Genomic DNA, 26380 nt, shown 5'->3' with positions numbered 1-26380 from the left:
AAGGGGCGGGGCCGCTTCGAGACCTGGAGGAGGCGAGGCTTCTGCTGACAGAGGGCGGGGCTTCCGAGCCGGCCGGGGCGGGGATTCTGTTGACAGAGGGGCGGGGCGGTTCCCTACCTCCCCGTGCGCCAATCCAGAGGGTATAGAGACCCCGGTCGAACCCCAGGGGAGCAGCCGGGTCCGTGAGTAGAGAGCCTGGCGCGGAGCGGGGTGGGGGCGCGCGGACGGCGCGCGCGCGGGAGGGCCCCGCCTCGGCCGGCTCCTTCCCTCCCTCCCCGCCCCCGGTCGGCCGCTGGGGCGCGCGCCTCGCCTCGCACCCCCACCCCCGACCCTCCACGCTCTGCAGGGCCCGCCGAGCTGCCTAGGCCGTGTGCCGGCCCGCCGAGCGGTTCCGGGTGTAGGGTTCACAGGTCAGAGTTGACTCCCTGAAAAGTGCAGCCGGTTTGAAATGCAAGATGGCGGCGGCGGGGCGCTGAGAGGCGCGGCGGCCCCTGCAGGTAGCGGCACGAGCCGACTCCGCCACGAGTGGGCCGGGACGCCCGGGGACTGCGGGTGGGAACCGGCAGCGCAGAGCTCGCGAGCGGCGCGGCGGCCGGGGAAGGCGAGCGCCGCGCGGGCCGGCCGGAGGAGGGCGGCCCCAGGGCTGAGACCCCGGGGGCTGAGCGCGCCGGCGGCGGCGGGCGGCGGGGCGGACCCGGCGCGGGGCGTCCGAGGGGGAGGGACCCGGCCTGCTGGCCCCGGGGGTATCGCCGCCGAGGGACAGACCCCCGAGGGTCCTTCGCGATTTCGGGGTGTCTGCGGCCGTGGAAGGAGCTGCGGGTGGGCTCTGTAGGGGAATATACCAGCCCCGGTCCTTATGAGAGCACCGAACAACTTGGGACTGTTGAGGGGAGTGAAGACGGGGCTTCCTGGGGCGGGGTGGGGGGGGGGTGGTGGTGAGGGGGGGAGAGGAGAGGGCGCCGCACGGACGGAGGACCCCAGCGATGTTAAGGGTCCTAGGGGAGGTCGGAAGGCCTGCCCTGCGGGGGGCCCGTGGCCTCGTGGGGACTGTCTCTCGGAGAGTAAGGAAAGATCGTCTTGCTGGAGCTGAGCGCATTGGCATTGGGGTTGGAGCCCCGGGAAACCTTTCCGGCGAGGTTGTACCCCACTTCGGAGAAGACTGGGCATCCATTTCGGGGTCAGGCCGTTCCCCCTCTTCGGGGCAAGACTCAGAATGGAGTCTTTAAGAACTGTATTCCGTTTTGAGGAAGACTGGGAGAAGTTAATTAAAGAGAATGGAGATGTTATCCGTCCCTTTCAGAAGGGAGACTGAGAGGCCGACCAGGGACTCCTCCGAGCCTTGGGGCCTAACGGGAACCATCTCCCAATCTTGGCGGGGAATGAAGTGCTGGGAAGGAGCTGTGAGGGGAACGGGAGCGGGGTCTAATGGCCAAGAAGACCTCTGGCGGGTGCCCTTTCCCTGTGGATTTACGCCAAAGTTGTAGGTACAGGGACTTGAAATTCTTTGTTTCGTGCATCTCCCTCCACCTCTCCCCTCCGTAGGTAGCAGTAAGAAAAGAGCAAAAGCCCAGAGGAGGAGAAGGTTCCGTTTGATATCCTTAGTTTAGGTTAGCGAAGGAACAAGCTCTGGCAAGGCTTCAGTGAAAGACTCAGGGGAGGGGAAGTGGGAAGCGGGGAAAGGGGTGGATAGAGGAGGGATACAGGATAGAGATGGGGCAGAGTGGGAATTCTGCGGCGCTTTTCTATCACACCCCGGAGCTGAAGAAACACATGAGGAGGAGCTGATCTTTTGCGGGGTGGGGGGGTGGGGGGGGGGTGGGGGGATGGGGGGGGAGGGGGCTGATAAAGAAAGGGTGATAGTTTGTAATGTGATTAGGTTGGGATTCCATGTAACTTGAAAGGAAAAAGCAGTTCTCTTGGAGGCCAAGAGGACAGCAGAAAAGGGGGGGAGCGGAAATCAGAGGATTGGAAAATACAGGGTTCACAGTTAGGAAGAAGCAGTCTTCCCTCCAGGAATAGTGCCTGTTTGTGGGTTTGGAGTGTGTGTGTGTGTGTGTGTGTGTGTGTGTGTGTACGTGCCTACATAAGTGCACCTTTAGATTTGTTGGTATTGGTCATTGTTTCTTAGTCTTTGTCTGAAAGCTTTAACTGGTGTTATATGGTGTTACGTGAATTACCTTTGTTTCTGAAAAATTACCCCCAAAAAGTCATTTGTTCTTATGCCAACAGTGAGGATGAATGAACGTTGTTTCTCACAGGGATGTTGGCCTCAGTATATCCATAGATTTTTAAAAATTTTCTCAAGTAGCAATTCTGACTCTTGATTTCAAGCAAAAGAAATGTGGGCGCTGTGAAAGACAGTAACGCATAACAGGATGTAAAAGGGCCTTCACGAATGTTTTTCCCCCTTAATCTGTCCCTCCTTGCTCTAAGCATTTTAGGGCAAAGCTGATTAATCTTGTGCAAAATGCAAAATAAAATGTAAAATCTTATGGTCTTTCAATATGGAATTGGTAGAATTTCACTTATCAGTGAATCTTTGTAGAAGTACGTCTTCAAATGCTCTATTTCATGATCGCGAATAAAATGAGAAAAAAAGAAAGTAAGACTTGGATAACTGATGACAGCTATGATTCATACAGGTTTTTTGAACCATTCTAGTATTTTTAAGAGCCTTAACGTCTGTCAGGGAAATGGCTTCTCAAACACATTTCAAGTATAAACTAGTTGAGAGCTGTGCATTTGGAGTATTATTATACATGTGAGCTGTTCTTTGGTGTCCCCAAAGTGCATGTAGCTCTAGTTTTGTATTCAGTTCTGAACAGATGAGGCTGGATGAACCAGAGTGGCACTGATGCCAGATGGTTTGAAAATATGCTAGGATTGAAAACATAAATGCGCTTGTGCTGGTGAGCACTCATTAGTAGTAGATGTCTCTCCCTTATAGTGAGCTTGTTATGTCCCTGGATTTGGAGGACTGTCCATTGATGATTTCACAATTATTTCACCTTCGATGATACTTACAGGGTTTTTTTTTTTCAATAAATGTGAATAAAGTTTTATGTTATTTATTTTTATTTTTATTTTTTAACATTTATTTATTTTTGAGACAGAGACAGAGCATGAGCAGGGGAGGGTCAGAGAGAGAGGGAGACACAGAATCCTAAACAGGCTCCAGGCTCTGAGCGGTCAGCCCAGAGCCCGATGCGGGACTCGAACTCACGGACTGCGAGATCATGACCTGAGCCGAAGTCGGACACCCAACCGACTGAGCCACCCAGGCGCCCCAAGTTTTATGTTATTTTATTAATGAACTTAATAGCATAGGTGAGGTGGCTCATTTTGCAGTTTCTCCCTTTTTTATTATATTTTACATTAAGACTGAAAGGTGATGTAATAATGTATTTGTTTTCTTCCTTATAATGTTAATTGGGCACAAAAATAGGTTATTTGGGACTTAGTTTGACGTAAATCATGGTTTTATATTTAAATGGAAGTACTCTTAAAATTACTAAAGTGATTACAAATGCAGCTGAGGAAATAACCTTTTTATGTACATTGCATCATTGTGGATTTGGGCTCAAGAGACTCTACTTATTTGAATATTAGCCATGTTAAAACTTCAGTGCCTAAGCTAGGTTTTAATCTAATATCATATTCATTAATTCATGGAGGTATTTGGAAATATCTATTGCATTGTTTATGGTAGTAGCTAGTAGCCAGTGTAGCACATTCACTTTTACATCTAAATTTTTTCTAACCTAAAATCCTTCTAAATCATCCTATGTAATCTCAGAAGTAATTTAAATTACACTTAATTGAAGGGGGGAAAAAAACCCTGTGCTGATAGCCTTTGAATAATAGCCGATGTTTCCATAATATTACTGATCTGTTTTATCGTATCCTTGTTGCTCTGATATATTTATGGTTGTGAGTGACCAAATTTGCCTGACTGAGACTGCTGATTTAGATTATTAATCAGGATATACATGTGAGTTTACATTTTGGAGACCTGTATTTCATACAGATAATTTTTAAAGTAAATATTTATGTAAATTTTTAGGTAGTTGCCAGGTTTTGGTCTTAAAGGATGCTGAATTTTTGTAGCTTATATAATCAGTATTCTATGATGCATTCAAGAGATACAAAAATATATACCTTTGATCTAAACAAATATGATGATGTACTTTAAAAAAGAAGTTTTATGAGCAGTTTAAGAATGACATTCAAGGCAGTCAGAATTTTTATGAAGGATGTTTGTTTTCAGTTTTTAGATTTTTAAAAAATAATATTTTCAAAATCTAAAACATCAAAACATTAAAGTAATAGACATAACATATTTATCATTTTAAGTAAAAGAACTTTGTCATTAAATTTTAGTGATTTCATATTTCCTATGGGATTTCTGACTCCCTTTTCTCCCTTTCTAAAGGCCTTTCTTTCTCTTTTTTGTTTGGTTCTTGTGAGGAATGAAAAGAGATGGAAAGATTTTGATATTTCTGAGTACTTCACTCATAATGATGTTTTTCTTCTATATTTAGTCTATTCCCTTTTACCTTCCAATATTGTCAAAAAGAATTGTGTTAAAACTTTACTGGGCGTGGACTGTCCTGGAGAGTGAGGGCATGGTGAGGACAGAACAATTTCTCTTCATGAGAAATTCTACAGTTAGATGATTTATATCAGAGCTTTGTTAGTTCTGTGAAACACCTTTTAAAATGAGTCATATATTAATGATTGTCCTTGAAGCTAAGGTCAGAGAAAGTATGTGTATGTTGGAGTGGGGGGTATAAAATTATGATTGATTAATGTCTATCTGTTAAAGCCAACTTGTAGCATTGCTAAATATGCTCAAAGGTACGAAATGGAAATAAAATTGATTGATTGTTGCCTAAACTTTTAAAATATTTCATAATGTTTTGGGGCACCTGGGTGGCTCAGTCAATTGAGCGTCCAACTCGATTTAAGCTCTGGTCAGGATCCCAGGGTCATGGGATCGAGCCCCAAGTTGGGCTCTGCACTGAGCAGGGAGCCTCCTTGGGATTCTTTCTCTCTCTCCCCCTTCCTCCCTCCCTCCCTGTCTCTCTCTCTAAAATAAAAATAATAATAATAAACTATTTTATAATGTTTCAACATTTAGCATGGTTTGTGCAAAGACTTCCTCTGTTGTGTAACTTAAAATAAACACCTTAAATAAAAGTCAGAAAAATGTGGGTGCCTGGGTGGCTCTGTCATTAAGCATCTGACTTTGGCTCAGGTTCATGAGTTTGAGTCCCACATCGGGCGACCTCAGGCAAGCTCAGGGGGAACTCGAGCCCCGCTTCAGGTAAAACACAAGCCGTGCTTCAGGTGAGCCCTGCTCGTCTCTCTCTCTCTGCCCCTCGCTCACTTGCACCCTCTCTCTTCAAAAAAAAATAAATAAATGTCAGAAAAATGTAATTGTGGACTTACTGAGTGCCAGGAGATATTCCAAACTCTTTACATATGTTATTTTATTTTTTAATTGTATTGTTTTAGGGTTTATTTATTTTTGAGAGAAAGAGAGGGACAGAGTGCAAGCAGGGAAGGGGCAGAGAGAGAGAGGGACGCACAGAATCTGAAGCAGGCTCTAAGCTCTTAGCTGTCAGCACCAAGCCCAATGTGGGGCTCAAACTCACAGAGTGCAAGATCGTGACCTGAGCCAAAGTCAGACGCTTAACTGACTGAGCCACCCAGGCACCCCTACATGTGTCATTTTAAATACATGTTCATAGAGACCCATTTTAAATGAGGGGCATTGGCATAGACGGGCTAAGTCACTTGTCTAAGGCCACCCAGCTAGTAAGTGACATAGCTGAGATTTGAACCCATGCAGTCTGGTTCCAAAGCCCAAGCTCTTCGTCTTTGTTTGCAGTCCATCTTCTGCCAAAACAACTGATCTGTTTTCTTGTATAACGTATACGGCTAAGATGACTTCTTTAGTTTTTGAAGTTCATTCTAATCTTAAAATTGTTAAAGTTACTTTGAGTTAGAGTGAAGTGTTCTAAAATAATCCCAGTACCAGGAACTGAAATAACGTCAGGCAAGTATGCTTTTCATCCAGAAGTATGGCGGAGCTCATTTGTTGCTCCTCTAGTTGCCTTGTGCCTTCACGTGTCTCAGCAGCTCTTCTCAAGAGACTCTTATTCAGTAAAACGTCTTGTACTTACTGTGTGATTTAAGAATGAGTTCAAATAGGTTACCAATTTCCTATATTATTAATAATTCATTTTGGAAAATAGCTTCCCCTCTTTGGCAGCTGTTTCCTATCTTCTCTTCTAGTCCACATCCTGTATATGGATGGCTCAGGAGTTTCCAAACAAGGAGATACCAGGAAATGAAACTGTAAAATCCCAGGCTGCAGATAACAGGATGTTCCAGTGGGCCTACCAGGAAAATGCTCTTTTGCTTTTCATGAAAATAGTCTAACTATTCAGCCTAAGCTTTAACTTAACCTAGAAATATTTTACTAAAGGGTTGGTGTATTTCCATTATTTCTTGAGAGCCTCTTGATGAACGTGTATATAATAACATATGGAATCAAAGAATAAGTTATTTGGAGGAAATAATCTTCCTTAATATTTATTCACTGTGGTTTATGGAGTTTCGGTGCTTCAAGACAACAACAAAAATGCTTCAACCCTTCAGAAGCACTATTTACTGTTATTTATTAAAAGAAGCAATTATAGCTCTTATTAAATTTTCCTTATTGGTTTAAGTGCTCCAAATAATACACCACAACATTTTTGGACACATATCTCAATTTCGGCAGATGATTTTCAGTTTGTTTGATTGTACAGTCTGATGCTTCACAACACACTGATTGGAAGCCATTTGGTAGTAGCTTTCTTGCAAAAATGAAACACAGATCAGTCTATTATATACCACATGCTTTGGGGTAGAGTACCACTAATTTATTTAAGTTGTACTGGCTTGTTGCCAGCTTAATAATCCACCTCATTCCAATTATTACATAGTAAAATAGGATTCAAGTATCAGTGGGTTTATTGTGTGAATATGTAAACATACACTTCCTCCCACCTCTTAGTTTAACTAAATTGTCTTTCATAACTTGTGTACTAATATTTTACAATTCCCAATTTCTTCACCTCAGTTTTTATATTATAGCCTGCATATATTCACATTTTGAAAATTTTTTATTGAAAATAGTATAATAGTGAAAATAGTATATGACTTGGTTGTTTTATATAATATAAATAGAATTTTGGAAAATGTTTTAAATTTTGTGTTTCTTACTGATATTGGGTTTGGCATTTAAATGATTCTTTTACAATTTCTATGAGGAAATTAATTTTTTTCAAAATTATATTTATTTTTAAAAAGCCAAGGCATAACCTTTAAAGTCCTAAGACTGAATTATATCTAGGATGATAAAGTGATATTATTATTATTTTTTTTTTTTGTAGGAGATGGCAGATAGGTACTTCAGACCTGTTGGTAATGATGGCCTGAGCTAAACACCTAATTTGAAGGGACACTGTCCTTGTCAAAGAACAGAATGCTGAGGAAGCTATGGCAAGTATGTGTTTCATTGTTTGGGTATGATAAAACTCATATTCTGAATAATGCTCACTTTAGATTCCATGATACTATATTTGCCTAACGTTTTAAAAGCTTTTCTTAAAAAAGCAGCAGACTTAGTCTTGACACTTTGTTAAGAAATGTACTTTCAAGCTTTAAAAATAAAGGCGTATCGGCTGCATTAATTTCAAAGAAAACAGCATCACACTTCATGATAGTGTGGTGGTATATTAATAATTGATTTTTCGACTAATTGCTGAAATACACTGTACCTGGTGCTGTGGTAACAGTGGCAAACAAGTCAAATTAAGGTTGCGAGGGCAGAGACCTTTAGTGTAGGGAAATTGATTTAGAAATTTTACCTTTTTTTTTTTTGCCTATATCCAGAAAAATGCTTCAAGACTTACAAGATCAGTTCCTGAAAATATACTTACGATATATAATCTATTAATAATAGTTAATTATAATATAAAAATTAGGAGTTTGATGATTAAATACTTTGTTTTAGGTGAAGCATGCCAGTTTTTAAATATTTGAATATATTTATACGTAATCACTTTTATATTTTATTTGCCTGACATAAATTGGCTTTTATAACAAACATTAGATTACATACTATAGTGCTGAAATATTTACACATTATTCCAATTGTCATTTTAGATGATTTCAGGAAGTACTAGGAAAGATTCCATAACTATTAATGTGGTGGTTCAACTTTCATTTTTTAAAAATTGATAGACTCCTTAGAAATTGACATTACCAATACTAATTACTGTTGTCTTTCAAAGTATTTTTTATAACTAAATGATTATAACCTGAGTGAAACAGGTAACATTTTATTTTATAAATGGGGAAGGTAACAGATAGATGAATGCTTTTTCAGCCTCTCAGTGATAATCTCACTTGCAATCAAGAATAGCATTCTTATGTTACATTGCCTGTGAAAGACTTGTTAACACACCTCCTTGAGAAAATTAGGGAAAAACTATTTGCAGCAAAAAATTACTTTGGGGTACTACTATAAACTTTAATAATAAATACAGGAGATTCCACCATAGTACTTACTTGTATATCACTCTCAATATGTTATATACCTACCTGATGCCACAGAAGGTAGAAAACCAGGATATTGGAGACCGTTCTTTGCATTTAATGTTTGTTTATTTTTGAGAATGAGAGAGAACACTCATGAGCAGGGGAGGGGTACAGAGAGCGGGAGACACAGAATCCAAAGCAGGCTCCAGGCTCTGAGCTGTCAACATAGAGCCCAATGTGGGGCTCAAACCCACAAACTGTGAGATCTTGACGTGAGCTGAAGTCGGACCCCCAACGGACTGAGCCACATTTGTGACCCGGCAGAGACCTTTCAAAAAGACATTTCACTCCTTAAATATGGGGTCAGAGCTTGCAAAGAGAAATTTATCCAGCTTGAAATCTTCTTTTAATCTTTAGCATTTTTAAGGTTGGCTTTCTCAGGTGGAAAAAAACAGAGAAGATGGAGTTTCTAAACCCTTAAGCCTTAGTTTAGCATTAGCAAAAGGATCTTCTTAAATTAGATGATCTTTGGCTAATTTCTTAGATGCTTCCATTTTTATCACATTCACTCCTGTCTATATTCACCTTAATACTTGGAATTTTGATTGTCTTGAGACCATATTGGCAATTTTCTTGAGATTTATCTCTTAGGTAATGATTCTAGGTTACCAGAATTCTCAAAAACATTTGCTGTGGGTACAGATTTGGGTTGTCAGATTTCTCATTTAATATTTTTTAGGAACTTGAGCATTGTTTCTAAATGCTCAAGTGCATAGAGGCCAAAATTGTTTTCCTTTTTTTAATTAAAAAAAGCATCCTCAGGGCACCTGGGTGGCTCAGTTGGTTAAGCATCCAGCTTCAGCTCAGGTCATGACCTCGCAGTCCGTGAGTTGGAGCCCTGTGTCAGGCTCTGCTAACAGCTCAGATACCGGAGCCTGCTTCGTTCAGATTCTCTGTCTCCCTCTTTCTTTCTCCCTCCCCCATTCATGCTTTGTCTCTCTCAGTCTCTGAAAAATGAATAAATGTTTTAAGAAAAAAAGCATCTTTTTTTTTTTTTTAACAAAGTGAATATTTGTTTTAATCCCATTACTCTTTTTTTTTTGTCTTTTCAAATTTTTATTTAAATTCTAGTTAGTTATACTCTATTATTCTTTATTCCTATTATTATTTCAGGCATTCTGTGATTTGGGTGGATTTGTAACTTTTAGTTTGAATATAAACATGTAAAAATAAGTATTTTCAGCTGGCTAAACAGAACTGTGACTCAGAGAGAGAGTAAGAAGTGAAACTAAATAGAATACAGAGTTCTAAGAATTCTCAGTATAGGTATGAATACACATCCCAAAGGAGTCTCAGTTTATATTTTAGCTACCCTGAGAACAGTTTTTAGTTAGTACCAACTCAAAACTAACATAATCCCTAAAAATTATAAGTACTCATATTTGACTTAGAATTGGTATAAAAAATAGTTTTTATTCACATAAAATACCAGTATAACATGCTCTTGTGGCTAACTAGCAAAATAAATTATTATCTATTAATCATTTAATTTGAAGTACAAGACAGCCAAAAACATAGAGGCATGGAAATTCAGTATAGTTCTGCTTAACTATAAAAATTTTTAGGCTTTTTTGTAGCACTAAGCATAGAATTGAAAACAATCTACTATTTATAGTAGATTACATTGAGAACTTATTTTTTAATCTCTTTAAAAATGTAGAGCACCATTAAAGTACAGTTTTCTCCTGGAACGGAAAAATAATTATTCTAAGTTCAGATTTGCATTTGCTATTTTTACAAGAACCCTTTTCTCCTGAGTTTCACTGCAGGACTAATTCTGCGAATGAGTATGTCTCCCTTGTTTCATTCTTACGCAGTCCAATAGACATGTACTATTCATATGTAAAACTGATTTGTTACAACAGAATTATACATGTTGGTAAATGTTTGTTGAATATTCACTGCTATATTTTAATAAATAGGATGTTTTATATTTGAGTTGTTTTAATATTCTAGTGACTAAGGTAATGTTATTGGTAAGGATTTTACCATTGGAAATAATCTATAAAATAAGTCAGATGTTCTTTATAACTTTATAACTCCTCTATAAATGAGTGTTAAAGGTCCCCTCCGCCCCCAGCAAATATTATTGAGGCCTTGATAGGCAATGTGTTGGGCCCTGGGGATATAGTGGAGAACTGCGTGGACATTCTTCTTGACCATGTAGGAACTGCTGGTAGAACTGTCTCAGTTTTTATACACTGATAAAATGAATTTTGCTTTCATTAAATGCTTTCCTGTAAGGAAACATTGTCATAATTATTTTGATGAGCGAAGAATCATGAATTGTGTGAGAAGTATCCTACCCTCAGCAGAAGAGCCAGGATGCAGATAAAACCATGGAAATTGGCTTGGCCTAGATCCATATGCTGCAGACTCCGAGTGTTCTTGAGGCCTCTGAGAACTCGTTTGATTTTTCAGGCCATGGAGAAGCAGCTCCCAAAAATGTCTGGGTGTTATACATACTCAGGGATTTCTGCTTCCCTGAAAAAAACCTTTATGTAGCCCATGTTTTTGCCATAGAAAGGGAACTTTGTTTCCAGCTGCAGACAAGGGACCACCAAAATATCCTAGCCTGTTTGCAATTTTAAGGCCTTGAAATTAGTGTTTGTTGCATTTTCCAATAGAGCAATATTATAACCACATTAAAATTTTTGAATAGCACACATAAAAATTTCACCCATAATCTCATGTGAAAATTTCATTTCTTTATATTCTCATCTAGTTTTTGTCCATATACATACCTATTTTCCCATAGTTATTTTATAATTAATATGCAAATTTTGTTCTGATCTTTAAAAATTGTAACAGTAAATGGATAAATATTTTTTAATATTCCTTAATTGCTCTTGATTACCATTTTTAAGGGTAGTGTAACAGTTAATTGATCATGTTTGGTGTTTGTTTTGTTGTTATTGGTTTGTTTTTTTTTTTTTACCATTTTTCTACTGAAAAGTTAATTGAAAATAGCTTTCAAGTATAATTATATCTACAGTGCTGAATGCATTTAAAGCATAATTTTTTATTTTATTGGCAATCTTCATTTTGTGCTTAAATTGCAAAGCCACCTAGAGCTAGCTACTCAGTTGTGCAACTGAACTCTACTCTCCTTTACAGGTAAATAGTGCAAGTTTCCCCAAATTGATTTTGAGTTCTGTTGTTAGCTGACCTTCAAGTAGAGGATGACTATCAGCTAATAGCAATTTCTATATGACAGTTTTCCTGTCTCAGCCCTATTGCACTTTAATGATAAAAGGAGATAAATTGGAACCACACCAAAGATATTTTCCTTCTGTCTTTTTACCCTTTCTGCTTTTCATTCAATTTGTGTGCCTTGTCAGCTGATTATGTTACTTGAAAGAGACAAAGGGAATAATACTAAATAAATGGTATTTCTTCATCTCCCAAAAGAATTTTTCAGAGACTGGAAAATAGCATTAATTAGGCACCTACCGTGTATCACAGTGTGTGAAGCACTTATTCAATCAGCCTCTGAGGTAGATGGCACCATTCTTATTTTCTCCAGGGTAGCCTTTTCTGCTGCTTTTCTAGAAGCCTCCTGCAATGTGCCCATAGAGTTTCTGATACTTCCTCTCTCATTGCATTGATCACAGTTATTTTAAGTAATTTTTACTGCCTGTTTTTCTTGCTCGACTGCTCGTATCTGACACACCAGAGGCAGTCTGTCTTGATCGTCACTTTACTGTAGTGCCAACACAGGGCCTGGCTCATGGTTGACGTTCAGCAAATAGGTGTTGAGTGAATTTGTTGAATTGAAGAATCTTGGTTTTATGGGTGAGAAAACTGAGGTTGATACTGAGTAACTTTTCCAGTCACTGAACTACTGAGTGACAGAGGAGACTCCAGAACGTGGTTTTGTCTTATATCACAGAGCCTCTGTGAATTTATTCCTTTGGGCCTGGGTTTCTTCTGTCATAAAAGTGCGGCATTTGTACTGAGTTCCCTGCTTCCCTGAAAATTATGACCTTATAATCAGTACCATGAGGATGCCTTTGTTTGTGCTTTGGTCTATTTTTGAGCTATATACATTATAGTAAAATTGAGCCATTGGACCACATCTTGAGGATCTTTTGGGAACTTTCAGTCTCCCTTTAGAAATATGTTAAACAATATAGCGACTCTGGTTTTGTTAGGAAAATGTAAGCGAACAGTTTTCAGGAATACAGTGGAAAGAGAGAGTATTTTTCAGGTCTGTGTAGTTGGGTATATAAGTAACCTGAGCTTGAGGCAGTCTTAAATGCCCAAGATGATCAGGTTTGAGTCTTTTGCTTTACTGAAGACTTTATTTAAAAAAAATTTTTTTTAATGTTTTTTATTTATTTTTGAGACAGAGAGAGACACAGCATGAGCAGGGGAGGGGCAGAGAGAGAGCGAGACACAGAATGTGAAGCAGGCTCCAGGCTCTGAGCTGTCAGCACAGAGCCCAACACGGGGCTTGAACTCACGAACCGCAAGATCATGACCTGAGCTGAAGTTGGACGCTCAACGGACTGAACCACCCAGGCGCCCCTATTTTAAATTTTTTTAACGTTTATTTATTTTTGAGAGAGAGAGACAGAGCGCGAATGCAAGAGAGGCAGAGAGAGAGGGAAACACAGAATCCAAAGCAGGCTGCAGGCTCTGAGCTGTCAGCACAGGGCCCGACACGGGGCTCAAACTCATGAACCACAAGGCCATGACCTGAGCTGAAGTCAGACGCTTAACCAACTGAGCCACCCAGGTGCCACCTGAAGACTTTATTTCAAAAAGCTTCTCTTTTAAGTAGCTTGTTTAAGGTTACATTGCCAAGACCAATGCTTTCAAAGGACAAAGCACAACTGTGCATATACATCATTAGATTGTAAAATAATGTGTGAACATTTTGTAATTTTATGACTTTATCAAAAAATATTTAAGCTTTTAAAATTTGTTTATATCTGCTTAAATTCTTATGAATTTAAGAGTGAGCTATAAGGAAGAGAAATAAAAATAATAATTTGGCTAATTCCTATTTTTAAGCTACATAAAATGAAAAGTAAGCAGTTTAACCTAAGACCTAGAGAGCCAGAATAATAAGGGGATCTTAGCTCCTCAAGTTTCCCTTCTGTATCTCTTATTAGTACTGGCTACTCTGTTTTAGCCCTGAGTGCCCAGGCCCTGCCTTCCACAGGGAAACAACCTGAAGGACACATTAAATTCACATTAGTTTTCAAATTTCACGGCTCAGCAGTGGTAAACTGAGAAGGATTTTTTGGTGACACCCATACATTGTCTTGAAAGTGTTTAAGTTTTTAAGGTACAGGCTTTCAAACACATCTCAGAACCTATCAGAGGTGCAAGTAGGGCTTATGGGATCCATGGGATGGGGTCAGGAAGTAGTTTAGCCTCTGCTTCTCCAGCCAGGCAGCTGTTTGTCCGTTTTGCCCCAGGGCTTCTCCTAGAATTTTGTTTGAAGAAAGGGCTTCCCTGCTTACAACAAAAAGTTTGAAAACCATCACTAAGGAAAGGTAGTTCCAGAAAAAAAAAACAAAAAACAAAAAAAACTCCACCTTTCCATCTTTGATTTGTAACTATTAGTATATACCCATTTAAATATAATCTGAGATTCTGGGAGAATAACAGTTACAAAATAGCTTACTCCCCTGCCTTTCTTTTTTTTTTTTTTTTTTTTTTTCCTTTTTTTTTCCCCTGCCTTTCAGCAGTTCTCCCTCACTGCCAAAAATGTGGGTTTTGCTCATTTATTACTCTTCCACTTACTGCAGGCTAGTTGAGGAAATACCTCTCCCTAATGACAAAAAATAATCAAACAGCTATTCTAGCACTTGAACAAAATAGTTCAAATCCTACTGAATTGCATAGGAGAGATGGCATTAGTTTAGTTTATAACATTCAGTTAAGAAATAGTTTTAAATATCAGTGACTTCTTTATATTCCCTTAGAAATCAAAGGCATTTTCCAGAGTAAAAAAACTAACAACAACAAAAAAGACACCTTTGAGAATAGGGATTCTTTGAGAATAGGATACTATTATTACTAAGCTGATGCTTTACTTAATTTATTTTTTTATTTTAGAGCAGGGGAGAGGGACAGAGAGAGAGAGAATCTTAAGCAGGCTCCACATCCAGTGCAGAGCCCCACACAGGGCTTGATCTCATGACTGTGATATCATGACCTGAGCTGAAATCAAAAGTCAGATGCTCAAGTGACTGAGCCACCCAGGCTCCCTGCTTTTTATTTTATAATATTGGAAGTCTGGGCACGAGGGGTATTTAGGCCAACTTTCCGTCTGTTGCTTGGATCCATCAAATGGATATGTAGTATGTACTTGAATAACCCCAGTGCAGAGGATCTTGCCACCTTCAAAGGCAGGGCATTCTCTCTTTGGACAGTTCTGTTTCCTAAAAAGTTTTCTTCTTTTACTGAGTCAGTATATCTCCTCAGACAGACCAGGTTTTGCTTTATAATCTTTGAAGTAAACTTTTTCTCCTCAGTTCAGCTAGGAAAAGGATTATACTAGTGAATGAAAATAGTTCTTGAGGTAGAGAGTAAATGAGACCGCTTAACTCATTTCCATTTTCATTTAGTTTAGACTTAAGCACACCACCTTTCATTGAGGTAGCATTAAAATTGTATTTTAGGGGCACCTGGCTCCGTCAGTTAAGTGTCCTACTTCAGCTCAGGTCGTGATCTCACAGTTCCTGAATTTGAGCCCTGCATCAGGCTCTGTGCTGTCAGCACAGAGCCCCTTTTGACTCCTCTGTCTCCCTCTCTCTTTGCTCCTCCTGTGCACTTTCTCTCTCTGTCTCTGTCTCTCTCTCAAAAATAAGAGAGAGATGTTTAACGTTTAATAAACATTAAAAAATTTTATTTTAGGGGCGCCTGGGTGGCTCAGTCGGTTGAACGTCCGACTTCGGCTCAGGTCATGATCTCGCAGTCTGTGAATTTGAGCCCTGCGTTGGGCTCTGTGCTGACAGCTCAGTGCCTGGAGCCTGCTTCAGATTCTGTGTCTCCCTGTCTCTCTGCCCCTCCCCTGCTCATGCTCTGTCTCTCTCTCTCTCTCTCTCTCTCTCTCTCTCTCTCTCTCTGTGTCAAAAATAAGTAAACATTAAAAAAAATTAAAAAAAATTTTTTTTAAATATTTGGGTAGAAAATTATTAAAATGTATGTGTATGAGCATAATTCACTTTTTCTTGATGAGTCACGGTCATTCTTGTAAATTTCAGCTGCTGTTCTCTGTGGTGATATTCTCTGGGCATGTTGAGTTTCATAGGACTATTTTCCTATTTGTTCTAGTTCAAGTTAAAAAACGTTTTGTGAGTCCCTACTTCTAGGCTTCTTGTATGCAAAGGGGATGCAGAAATAAATGAGAAGTCAGCCAAGATAGTTGAGCTGGGAGAGCATTAGATTGAAGATATAAAGGTTCTTGGAAGAATGAGACACAAACTTCTAGTAAGGAGAGCAGGAGTACAGAGAGGTTGGAGGACAGAAATGTAACACTCCTCTGCCACAACACAGTAAGTGCTAGACCAAACGATAAACCGAGGAGGAGATCGGGCCAAGTTAAAGGGAGAAGGTGATCTAGAAGACAAGATCATCACACCACATTCACAAACAAGGGTCCTGGCCTAAGGAACAGCCTTCACTGTGTGTCCCTGGAACGGCAGTTGTGTCTACTGTGCCCAAAGCATCAGGCAATAGGAGTCAGGAGAGAGATGGAAGAAAATCGAGATCGAGGCCAAGTTGTGGTAAGAACTACATGTGGCTTAAGGAGGCTGGACTTCATTCTTTTGACATTGGGGAAACTTTAAGTCAGGGGACTGATATGATCAGATACGTTTTATAAATTCTGGTAGCATTGTGAAGAATGATTAAGAATAATGTTTCTGAAACTATGATCATTCGTATCCATCTTTGCTGCTTTTGTCATACTTGGCCATGCTACTGGAATGATAAAACAAACCAGTGGGAGGAAGAAAGCATAACTGATGGATTGAATTTCATATACACTTAATGCCAGAGTCTCTGAGTACCTGTGACTGCTTTTTATAGTTTTAAAGTTCCTCCTTTAGTAACAGCTTATCATTTCACATTGATAACAGTGTGCTTACCAAAGCAGAGTCTTCTCCTACTTCCCTTTTATTATAGAGCTGGCTGAAAAATCCAAGCAACAAGCCTGGGGGCTGACCATTAGTATAGTACGTGACCTTCAGTGAGTTGGCTTGGAATAATCCTCCTTAGAGGACTTTTTTCCTGGTTCCAGTCTTATTCTAGATCTTTATAACAGAGCTATCCAACAACTTCGTATAAGTGAAATATAACTGCAATTTGTTTAAAAGGTCATAATCACGCATTTGAAACATTTTTAAATTTATTTTAATGTAGGTGATTGGAGTTGTGCTTCAAAAAGTTCAGCAGTCCAACAGTATTTTATCTGCCAACGATAAGCTCTTTACTTGATTGCACCATGAAAAAGCTGCTAATGAAACTTGTTGAACACAAAAATGGACTTGAAGAACCAAAAGCCATTGTTTTCAAATGAAGAATTCTGAACAGTTTTAAGCTTCAGTGCTTTTTAATCACCACTGAGATTTTGCTCATAACATCAGAATGGCAAGCAGGCGAAAATCCACAACACCCTGCATGGTCCTTGCCAGTGAGCAAGATCCAGACCTTGAGTTGATATCAGATTTGGATGACGGTCCTCCTGTACTTACACCTGTAGACAACACCAGGGCAGAGAGTATCTCAAGCGATGAAGAAGTTCATGAATCTGTGGATTCTGACAATCAGCAAAATAAAAAAGTTGAAGGTGGCTATGAATGTAAATATTGTACTTTTCAAACCCCAGATCTAAATATGTTTACTTTTCATGTGGATTCAGAACATCCCAACGTAGTGCTAAACTCATCCTATGTTTGTGTCGAATGCAATTTTCTTACCAAAAGGTATGATGCACTTTCTGAGCATAATCTGAAATATCACCCAGGAGAGGAGAATTTTAAGTTGACTATGGTGAAACGAAATAACCAGACAATCTTTGAACAGACAATAAATGATCTGACCTTTGATGGGAGTTTTGTTAAAGAGGAGAACTCAGAGCAAGCTGAACCAACAGAAGTCTCTTCAGGAATATCTATCAGTAAAACTCCAATTATGAAAATGATGAAGAATAAAGTAGAGACCAAACGGATCACAGTTCACCACAACTCAGTGGAGGATGTTCCTGAAGACAAAGAGAATGAAATCAAACCGGATCGTGAAGAAACTGTGGAAAATCCAAGTTCTTCGGCTTCTGAATCTAACACGAGCACTTCCGTTGCGAACAGAATACATCCAGGTGCTGCCAGCACCGTCGTGACGCCAGCAGCGGTTCTTCCTGGGTTAGCACAGGTGATAACCGCCGTCTCGGCCCAGCAGAATTCCAATCTGATTCCCAAAGTCTTAATCCCTGTTAATAGCATTCCTACCTACAATGCTGCATTGGATAACAACCCCCTTTTGCTTAACACCTACAACAAATTCCCTTACCCGACAATGTCAGAAATTACTGTTCTCTCTGCTCAAGCAAAATACACAGAGGAACAGATCAAGATATGGTTTTCAGCCCAACGCCTAAAACATGGTGTCAGCTGGACTCCTGAGGAAGTAGAGGAGGCGAGAAGAAAACAATTCAACGGAACAGTACACACTGTACCTCAGACCATAACTGTTATTCCCACCCACATTTCCACAGGGAGTAACGGTTTACCATCCATTTTACAGACATGCCAAATAGTTGGTCAGCCAGGTCTGGTCCTTACACAAGTGGCGGGAACAAACACCCTGCCGGTGACAGCACCTATAGCCTTGACAGTGGCAGGGGTTCCGAATCAAACAAATGTGCAAAAGAGTCAGGCACCTGCCGCGCAGCCCGTTGCAGAGACAAAGCCGGCGACGGCAGCCGCTCCCCCTCCTCAGCTTGTCAAACATGAAAGCGCAGTGGCCAACCCTGATTCGTTCGGCATTCGGGCAAAAAAGACGAAAGAGCAACTGGCAGAACTGAAAGTTAGCTACCTTAAAAATCAGTTTCCCCACGATTCAGAAATTATCAGACTTATGAAGATCACAGGCCTGACTAAAGGAGAGATTAAAAAATGGTTTAGCGACACAAGGTACAACCAGAGAAATTCAAAGAGTAACCAGTGCTTGCATCTCAACAACGATTCCTCCACCACGATCGTCATAGACTCCAGCGACGAAACCGTGGAATCCCCAACCGTTGTCACTTCACAGCCCAAACAGTCCTGGAATCCTTTTCCCGACTTTACTCCCCAGAAGTTTAAAGAGAAGACTGCAGAGCAGCTTCGTGCTCTTCAGGCAAGTTTTCTCAACAGCTCCGCACTTACAGATGAAGAATTAAATAGGTTAAGAGCGCAAACCAAACTTACCAGAAGGGAGATTGACGCTTGGTTTACAGAGAAGAAGAAATCAAAAGCTTTAAAGGAAGAGAAAATGGAAATAGAGGAAAGTAATGCAGGTAGTTCCAAAGAAGAAGCTGGAGAAGCTTCTCCCAGAGATGAATCTGGTGCACCTAAGCCCGGGAGTACAGGCAAGGTGTGTAAAAAAACACCCGAGCAGTTGCACATGCTTAAAAGTGCATTTGTCCGAACGCAGTGGCCGTCGCCAGAGGAGTATGACAAGCTGGCTGAAGAAAGCGGGCTTGCGAGAACAGACATAGTTAGTTGGTTTGGGGACACCCGTTATGCTTGGAAAAATGGAAACTTAAAATGGTACTATTACTATCAAAGCGCCAATTCGAGTAGTGTCAATGGCCTGTCTTCCCTAAGGAAAAGGGGGAGAGGGAGACCCAAAGGAAGGGGAAGAGGAAGACCGCGCGGGCGGCCGAGAGGGAGCAAGAGGATGAACAACTGGGACAGGGGGCCATCACTCATAAAATTTAAAACTGGAACTGCAATACTTAAGGATTATTACCTGAAGCACAAATTTCTTAACGAGCAAGACCTTGACGAACTTGTTAACAAATCACATATGGGCTACGAGCAGGTCAGAGAGTGGTTTGCAGAAAGACAGAGAAGATCAGAGTTAGGTATAGAATTATTTGAGGAAAATGAGGAGGAAGATGAAGTCATCGATGATCAGGAAGAGGACGAAGAAGAAACCGATGATAGTGACACTTGGGAACCCCCACGACATGTGAAGCGGAAGCTTTCTAAATCAGATGACTGACATGTAAGTTTTTAATCTGAGCGTACATTCGTCAACCACATACCTTTAGAATAGTTGCCTCGTACCTGACAACGTTCATTTTTGATAGTTTTTTTTTTTTTTTCCTAAAATGGTTTTTATTTTAGCTAAGAAGATGACCAGGGGACATGACTGTAGCCAAGAGATACATGATTATTATGTGTAGTCTGATTATTATGATTGTTAGGTTTATTATGTAGAGTTTAATGCTGGTTTAATTACTTACTTTTTACATGAAATGTTTTTTTACTTTGTCTTAAGGGAAAGTTGCCCATTCTCAGAGAAGGGAGATGGGGCAGCGGGGAGGGGGGGGTGGATTCACAAATACTAAAGATAACTAAAATGTATTGCTTGCAACCCTCCTTCACTAAAGCTTCATTTTTTGCCTATTTAAGGAAAGAATTCAAAAACGAAAACTAAAAAGAAGGGGAAAAGTATACCGAAGGAAAGACTTACCACAGGGGTGAGGATTGCTCAGTTTTAGGAAACTAGGTGAAAATGGGTATCTTTTTTTATTCATTGTATTGCCCCCAAACTATTAGGTTTTTAACTATAGTTTAACATGCTCTATGTGTTAAAATTATTCAGTAATTTTTCTCTTGAAAGCCAAAGGTCTGTTTTAGGCTCTATGTAAATTCACATTTGCTTAGATGGCATCTGTTTTTGAAAACTGTGATATAAATTATTTCTGTCTCAGAGATCAAAAGGTAAATAACAGATTTGATATTAAATTAACTCAGTTGCGTAAAGTATCTTTTCACTCTTTGATATAAAACAAACCTGCTACCAGCAGAAACACTGTATTTGGTTAAAAATGTATCTCTTGTTATAAAAGCACAAGTAAATATGCTTTAAATCTGAAGGTTTGGCATGTTCCTTAAATTTTAATTCATAGATTGAGTTAATTAAAATTCCACTGTAGTTGCAAATCAGATACCGGATTCAGAGTTAGGATTTCAATTCTTAATACTTCTGGAATTCAATAGCATAGTTCTGTTCTTTCCTACTCTCTGTATTGGAGTATTCCAGGATCAAATTTACACTTTTTTTGAGAACAGTGCACTTGTCACGAAATGTTTGTGTATGTCTATCAGTAGTCCCAAACCATCTTATTATCAGAAGTCACTGCGCTGTTCTCACACAGTAAAGAAGGCAATAAGGCATAGACCCTCATTATCATATGAGCATATTTACTTACTTCCTTAGCTTTTTGCATCCCTACCCCATCCTCTGCTTTTATGCTCTGTTATTCTGCCAGCTATTTCCTTAATTCTTCCATGTCTTCCTCCCTGGCTTTATTTATTTGCTAAGCAATTATTTATAGAGAGCTTAATATGTACCAGGCACCTTTTTTACTGCTTAGCAGCCCTCTTCCAAGTTTTCTTTCTGTTAACACTTTTTTTTTGCAGGCAGAAAAACAGATGAAACTCAAAATGCACCTATTTTATATTATTTTTTTAACGCACCTGTCTTAGAATAAAGCCTCGCTCCGGGTTGTAAGCAGCTGAACAGTTTTTGCAGGTTTACTCTGTGTGCAGCCCTCTGCTTCCTAATGTCAGAAATTTTCAGGACAGGCTTTCTTCTGACCCAGATGCATAAAATATTTTTAACAGGCATTTTTTATTATTGCTAAACACAAGAATTCTCACTTGGCCAAGATGAAAGCAAGAAATGCGTTGCTGCAGTGAATTGTCATTGCGGCTGTAGTAACCTCAGCAGTGATTCTGTAGAGAGCGCCGATCTTCCAAAAATAATAGGAACTTTTTTGTACAGTTTGGTTTGACTTTAAGTTAGTGTAGATAATTCTCATGTTCTATTGATACTCTAATGGATACTGTGGTCAGAAAATTCATACAAAGCCACCGTTTTCAAAATATTATATATAATATACATGTACTTTCATGGTACATATTCAGGCATGCCTTTTAAAATATTAAGTTGAGGGGCGCCTGGGTGGCGCAGTCGGTTAAGCGTCCGACTTCAGCCAGGTCACGATCTCGCGGTCCGTGAGTTCGAGCCCCGCGTCAGGCTCTGGGCTGATGGCTCGGAGCCTGGAGCCTGTTTCCGATTCTGTGTCTCCCTCTCTCTCTGCCCCTCCCCCGTTCATGCTCTGTCTCTCTCTGTCCCAAAAATAAATAAAAAACGTTGAAAAAAAAAAAAAAATTAAGTTGAAAATTATGAAACACATTAACTAACAAGTTATTGTTGGCTTAGCAAAATACTTTTTCCTCTTATAAAAGGATTCACCATGAGTTTCCTCTAAATAGCTATTTCTCCATTTAAGTATGGTTCAGTTTACCAAAAATAAGTAATCAAAACTTCCAAAATAGTTATTGCAGAAAGTGAGATACATTTAATATGTTTTGCACAAGCCAGCCTTGTATATAAATAGAAAAAAAATACAAGAGCCTTTAGATTTCAGTCTTTTTACTACAAATACTGACAATGAGGAGCGCCTGGGTGGCTCAGTCACTTAAGCGTCTGACTCTTGATTTCCACTCAGGTCATGATCTCACGGTTGTGAGTTTGAGCCCCATGTCAGGCTCTGTGCTGACCATGGAGCCTGCTTGGGATTCTCTCTCTCTGTCTCTGTCTCTCTCTGCCCCTCCCCTGCGTGTGCACGCTCTCTCTCTCTCTCTCAAAATATATGTTAGTTAATTTTAAAAAAACAAATACTGAAAATGAAATATATACTTCCTACTAATAATTTTTTAATAAATCATTACATATAGGTGAAATGTCTATATGCAGAATATATACATAGGAGTTGTTCACAAAATCTAGTGCTTTATATAAGATGTATATAGCAAGTGATTTCTGTATTAATAAGCGAATACAGAGGATGTATTTTCATGGCTAATTTGTATAATTTTTGTTTCTAAAGTGGTAAACATTAAAATATTGTTTTCTTTAAAATTTTAGTTTTTTATTATGTTTTTCTTTTATAGCTGCCTAAAATGTTGGATGAGAATCAATTCTTCAACGCAAGATGTCTGATTTACTGTGAATGGGCCCAAACTTTGATGACACTGAAAACGTTTTGGGGCATACACATTCTCAAAAGATAGGATCCAGTGCCCAAAAGAAATGGAACTTAATGTTGTGCCAAAGTTAAACTACTGCATTTGGCGGAAGTTCTGCAATGTAAATAGAACACTAATTAAAAAAAAAAAACTTGTAAAAATTCAAATTTTAATATAGTACATTTTTATTCTGATATGATGGAGACGTTCTGATTCTTAGACTTTCTGAGGGGGTTTAATGACCACTAGAGCTTGTCCTCATCTTTTGTCCAGGTTAATACTGTATGTCTAGTGAGATGGGCCTTACTGCCTGTATTCTTTGATACGTGATTAAGCTTATAGCTTTGAGTGACCAAACATTTTACAGAGTAAAAATTATTAGAAACGGGAAAAAAAAGAACCTGATTTATTTCTATGTCTTATTTATCAGGCCTTGCACTAAGATTAAAATTTGTACGTGGGCTTATACCATTTTAATGTAAAACAGCCGATTGACACGCGTTGGAACCATTAAGATTTTGTGGTATCTTTGGCCCTTAATAATTGGATCTTTAATTGAACACATTCGTAGATACCACTCTTACTCTGTAATACTCTGTTCATTTTTTTCATTAGAAGCTGAATTTGCTTTGTAGTAAACTGAAGATAATCAGTATTGAAGGAAAAGAAAATGGCATAAGAATTTGAATAGGGTGAAACTCTGAAATAAATATTTTACCAAAAATGTGAAGAAGTACCATGTAGTAAATATATACTTAGTGTTTTCTTACAATCATATAGAAAACAGAAATGTTTGTACAGGTATCAGATCAGAATTTTCAAGAATTATCTTTCAGTGAAATTCTACTGTACATAGCAATTTCAGTGAATAGAGAAAAAATTCTGAACTGATCATAATGAGTTAAAGGTTAGCTTTTCACTTATGAATTATGGGAGTGTTAACTGTTAACTCTTGCCATATCAGGAGACTGAAAGTTCATACTAACTTATAAACTTTGTAAAGACAGGTGCTGTTCATTCATGTTGAGAAGGACCCTTTTTTTGTGACTATAGGATCATTTTTCAAACTGTGCTTTCTTCATAGAAAAATGTTCAGTTTAATTAGCTCTGCATTTGAAAACGTTTTTCTGAATGACCGGATGTAGTGGGCTTGGCCAGTTTCTTTTGTCTAATTTAATGAATAATATTAAGCTCTTGTTTTTACCTAAATGTTTGTCAGCTAATGAAATGTTATGAAAAAGCCTTGAATATGCATGCTGCTTTCATTTTTATAAACTTTTTATTTTTTAACTATAGCTTTATTAGTAATTCCAAAATGCTGCAATGTAGCTGATTTCTTCACTCAGACAGCTGGCTTCGTGGGTGGCTTTTTCATACTACTGTTAACTTTTTTAAGAAGAAGCAATGTAAAGACTGTAACAATTTAATGCACTAAACTGTTCTTTCTTTTACACATTTAAAAACTTCTTAAAGCACTCTGTATTATAATGATTAAATTGCTCCCTTTTTTAAACCATTGCTAACATGTCTGAGTTTTGTTTGACAATTTTAATATTTTCAGATTTGAAATGTCAAGTATTGGAAATGAAGCCTTTGGATATATATTATGCTTCCCTTGCAATATATTAACTTTGTATAACTGTAAATAACTAGTAGTAATCCCCCTCCCCCCTCCCCCCCCACCATCTTCTCTTATAAACTTGGCACTTCATTCTGCTCTGATGTTTGCTAGCTTTTAAATATATTTATTTGACAGAGCAAAACCCTCTTCTCCTGGTTAATTATGTCCTTGAATACGGAATAAAAGTTAGCAGTGATTTGTAGTTTTCAGTGATTTTTTTTTTTCCATTTTATTAACTGAGTTTTTTAAAACTTGTGGTATACTATACATAACAAAATTTGCCACTATATCTGTTTCTAGGTATATGATTCAATGGCATTAATTACGTTCACAATGTTGGGCAATCATCACAACTATTTCTAAAACTTTTTAATTATCCCAAACAGAAACTCAGTAACTATTAAGCAATAACTCCGCATCCCCCCTCCCCCAGCCCCTAGTAACCTTTGAACCTACTTTCTGCTTCTATGAAGTTGCCTGTTCTTGATATTTCAAATAAGTGAAATCATACAATACTTGTCTTTTTATATGTGACTTATTTCATGTATCAAAACGTTTTCAAAGTTCATTCATGTTGCAGTATATATCAGAACTTTGTTCCTTTTTATGGCTGAATAATATATTTCAGTGTGTGTTGCAGGAGGGTAGGGGCAGTGTACCACAATTTTTTTTTCCTTCTAACAATACCTATAGCCCTCTGGTTTTGTTTTTTGTTTTATTTGAGTATAGTTGCCACACGATGTTACATTAGTTTAAGATATACAATATAGTGATTCAACAACTGTCAATTACATTTTGTTTATTCTGTTGATGGGTAGACACTTGGGTTGTCTCTTCTACCTTTTGGCTAGAAAAATGTTATGCTAAACATTGGCATATAAGTATCTGAGTCTCTTTTCAGTTCTTTCAGATGTATATCTAGGGGTGGAATTACTGAATCAAAAAGTAATTCTATGTTTAATTTTTTGAGGAACCATCAAACTTTTCCACAGTGACAAACTGTTTTCCACAGTGCCTGTAACCATTTTACATTCCACCAGCAATGTACAAGGAACGGTTCCTGATTCTCCGTATCCTCACCAACACATTTTATTTTCAGTTTTTTTAATTATTATTCCTGTATTAGTAGGTACGAAGTGGTATCTTGTGGTTTTGATTTGCCTTTCTCTAATGACTAATGATGTTCAGCATCTTTTATCTGGTTATTGACCATTTTTATATTTTCTTTGGAGAAATGTGTATTGAAATCTTTCGCCAGGTTTGTAATTGGGTTGCCTCCTGTTGAGTTTTAGGAGTTCTTTGTATATTCTAGGTGTTACACCCTTACCAGAGATATGATTTGCAAATACCATCGATTCTCATTATCCAGATTCTGTATGTAGAAACTTGACTACTCACTAAAATTTATTTATAACCCCCAAATCAATATTCATGGCACTTTTGTGCTCATCCACACACATATGAATGGGGGTGAAACATTTGAGTTCCAATCTGCATGTTCCCGTGTGGGGTTAAATACAAAACAAAACAAAAAACAAAACAAACAAAAACGATGCTTTGCCTCTCGCCTCTTATTTCAGCTCTCAGAATCTAAAGAATCATCTTTTTTGTAGTCTGTTAGTGCCACTTTGAAGTATTTTTGTGTCTTTTGGTGGTGATTTCACTGTTTAAAATGACCCCTAAGTGTAGTCCTGATGTGTTGTTTGGTGTTTGTAAATGCAAGAAGTCTGTGAGGTGCCTTATGGAGAAAATACATGTTCGACAAGTTTTATTCAGGCATGAGTTATAGTGCTGTTGGCTGAGAGTTCAATGTTAATGCATTAACAATGTATATTAA

The 26380-nt window shown here is 38.9% G+C and overlaps 1 protein-coding gene across 4 annotated transcripts; it reads left to right on the top strand.

Annotated features, from left to right (window-relative positions):
* The first annotated feature begins 136 nt into the window (after positions 1 to 136).
* On the top strand, positions 137 to 24440 carry ZHX1 (zinc fingers and homeoboxes 1). 4 transcript variants are annotated; one of them, XR_009603696.3, is made up of 5 exons: positions 137 to 497; positions 7446 to 7558; positions 17038 to 19884; positions 20295 to 20362; positions 22848 to 24440. XR_009603696.3 is itself a non-coding variant. In XM_078441779.2 (4 exons), the coding sequence occupies exon 3, from the start codon at positions 17263 to 17265 to the stop codon at positions 19879 to 19881; it is 2619 nt and encodes an 872-aa protein (XP_078297905.2). In that variant the 5' UTR covers positions 139 to 497; positions 7446 to 7554; positions 17038 to 17262; the 3' UTR covers positions 19882 to 19884; positions 22848 to 24440. The 4 variants fall into 4 exon arrangements, 2 of the variants coding, with proteins under 2 accessions (XP_078297905.2, XP_060467231.3); XR_009603695.3 differs by having other exon boundaries at positions 20295 to 20391; XM_078441779.2 differs by lacking the exon at positions 20295 to 20362 and having other exon boundaries at positions 139 to 497; positions 7446 to 7554.
* The last annotated feature ends 1940 nt before the right edge of the window (positions 24441 to 26380 follow it).

The sequence above is a fragment of the Panthera onca genome, chromosome F2, assembly GCF_046562875.1.
Source record: "Panthera onca isolate mPanOnc1 chromosome F2, mPanOnc1 haplotype 2, whole genome shotgun sequence".
NCBI classification, from domain to species: domain Eukaryota; kingdom Metazoa; phylum Chordata; class Mammalia; order Carnivora; family Felidae; genus Panthera; species Panthera onca.
The sequence above is the reverse complement of the archived record's forward strand: the minus strand, read 5'-3'. Positions and strand labels throughout refer to the sequence as shown.